General features: G+C 50.8%; 1 protein-coding gene across 1 annotated transcript; it reads left to right on the forward strand.

Annotated features, from left to right (window-relative positions):
- Positions 1–207: 207 nt before the first annotated feature.
- LOC111786990 lies at positions 208–931 on the forward strand (the record flags this gene model as incomplete). Its single annotated transcript, XM_023667171.1, has 1 exon — positions 208–931. A coding segment is annotated over exon 1 (724 nt), but the record flags the coding sequence as incomplete, so codon positions are not given.
- Positions 932–951: the final 20 nt, after the last annotated feature.

The following is a 951-nucleotide window of genomic DNA, read 5'->3' on the forward strand; positions in this document are numbered from 1 at the left end:
TTCTTTAATCTCCTCCCCCTTCTTTAATCTCCTCCCCCTTCCGCATTTCCCCCATTATTGCAATTACCACATTCTTCACATGAGATATGGGGATGAAGGCGCTGAGTGTTCAGAATATGGTTTCATGGTCTTGTTTCCATTTGGCCAAGACGNTCCCCCTTCCACATTTCCCCCATTATTGCAATTACCACATTCTTCACATGAGATATGGGGATGAAGGCGCTGAGTGTTCAGAATATGGTTTCATGGTCTTGTTTCCATTTGGCCAAGACTACTACCACTACTACTACTACTACTACTACTACTGACATTCCCGATCCCTCTGCTAACATCAAGCTCATTCTTTCCCACGGCGTTGTGAGAGTCTACCACCGACCCATCTCTGTCTCTGAGATTCTGCTTGAGTTCCCCAAGCACTTAGTTTGCCGATCCGACGCCTTTTACATCGGCCAGAAAATCCCTCATCTCTCCGAACACGACTTTCTCCAACTCGGCCATAAGTACTTCCTCCTCCCCAAGCCCTTCTTCCACTCTGTTCTCTCTTTCGTCTCAATCGCCTCTTTCTTCTCTCCTCCCAACAAACCAAACCGTTTCCACACCAATGCCGCCGCCTGCCTCCACCCTTTCGACCTCCAACGAACCCCCTCCGGCTGCCTCCGAATCCGAGTCTCCGACGAGTTCATCTCTCAGTTACTCGAACAGGGGAATCCGAAACCCCTGCCTTCACCGCCGTTGCCGCAAGGAAAAATCTGCACCACGCCCCAGTTGGCCAAGGAATACACCCAGCTGGTCAGAACCCGGCGATGGAAGCCGAAGCTGGAGACGATTGAAGAGAGCAGAAAGAAAGGCGGGATTTCTCCATTTGGGTTGAAGAAGGGAAACCCATTTCCTTCTCCACCGCCACGATCGTCCTACTCACTTCACCATCTCCGTGCCATTCACTACAAGCCG

This window comes from Cucurbita pepo, unplaced genomic scaffold (genome assembly GCF_002806865.2).
Source record: "Cucurbita pepo subsp. pepo cultivar mu-cu-16 unplaced genomic scaffold, ASM280686v2 Cp4.1_scaffold003858, whole genome shotgun sequence".
Taxonomy (NCBI): domain Eukaryota; kingdom Viridiplantae; phylum Streptophyta; class Magnoliopsida; order Cucurbitales; family Cucurbitaceae; genus Cucurbita; species Cucurbita pepo.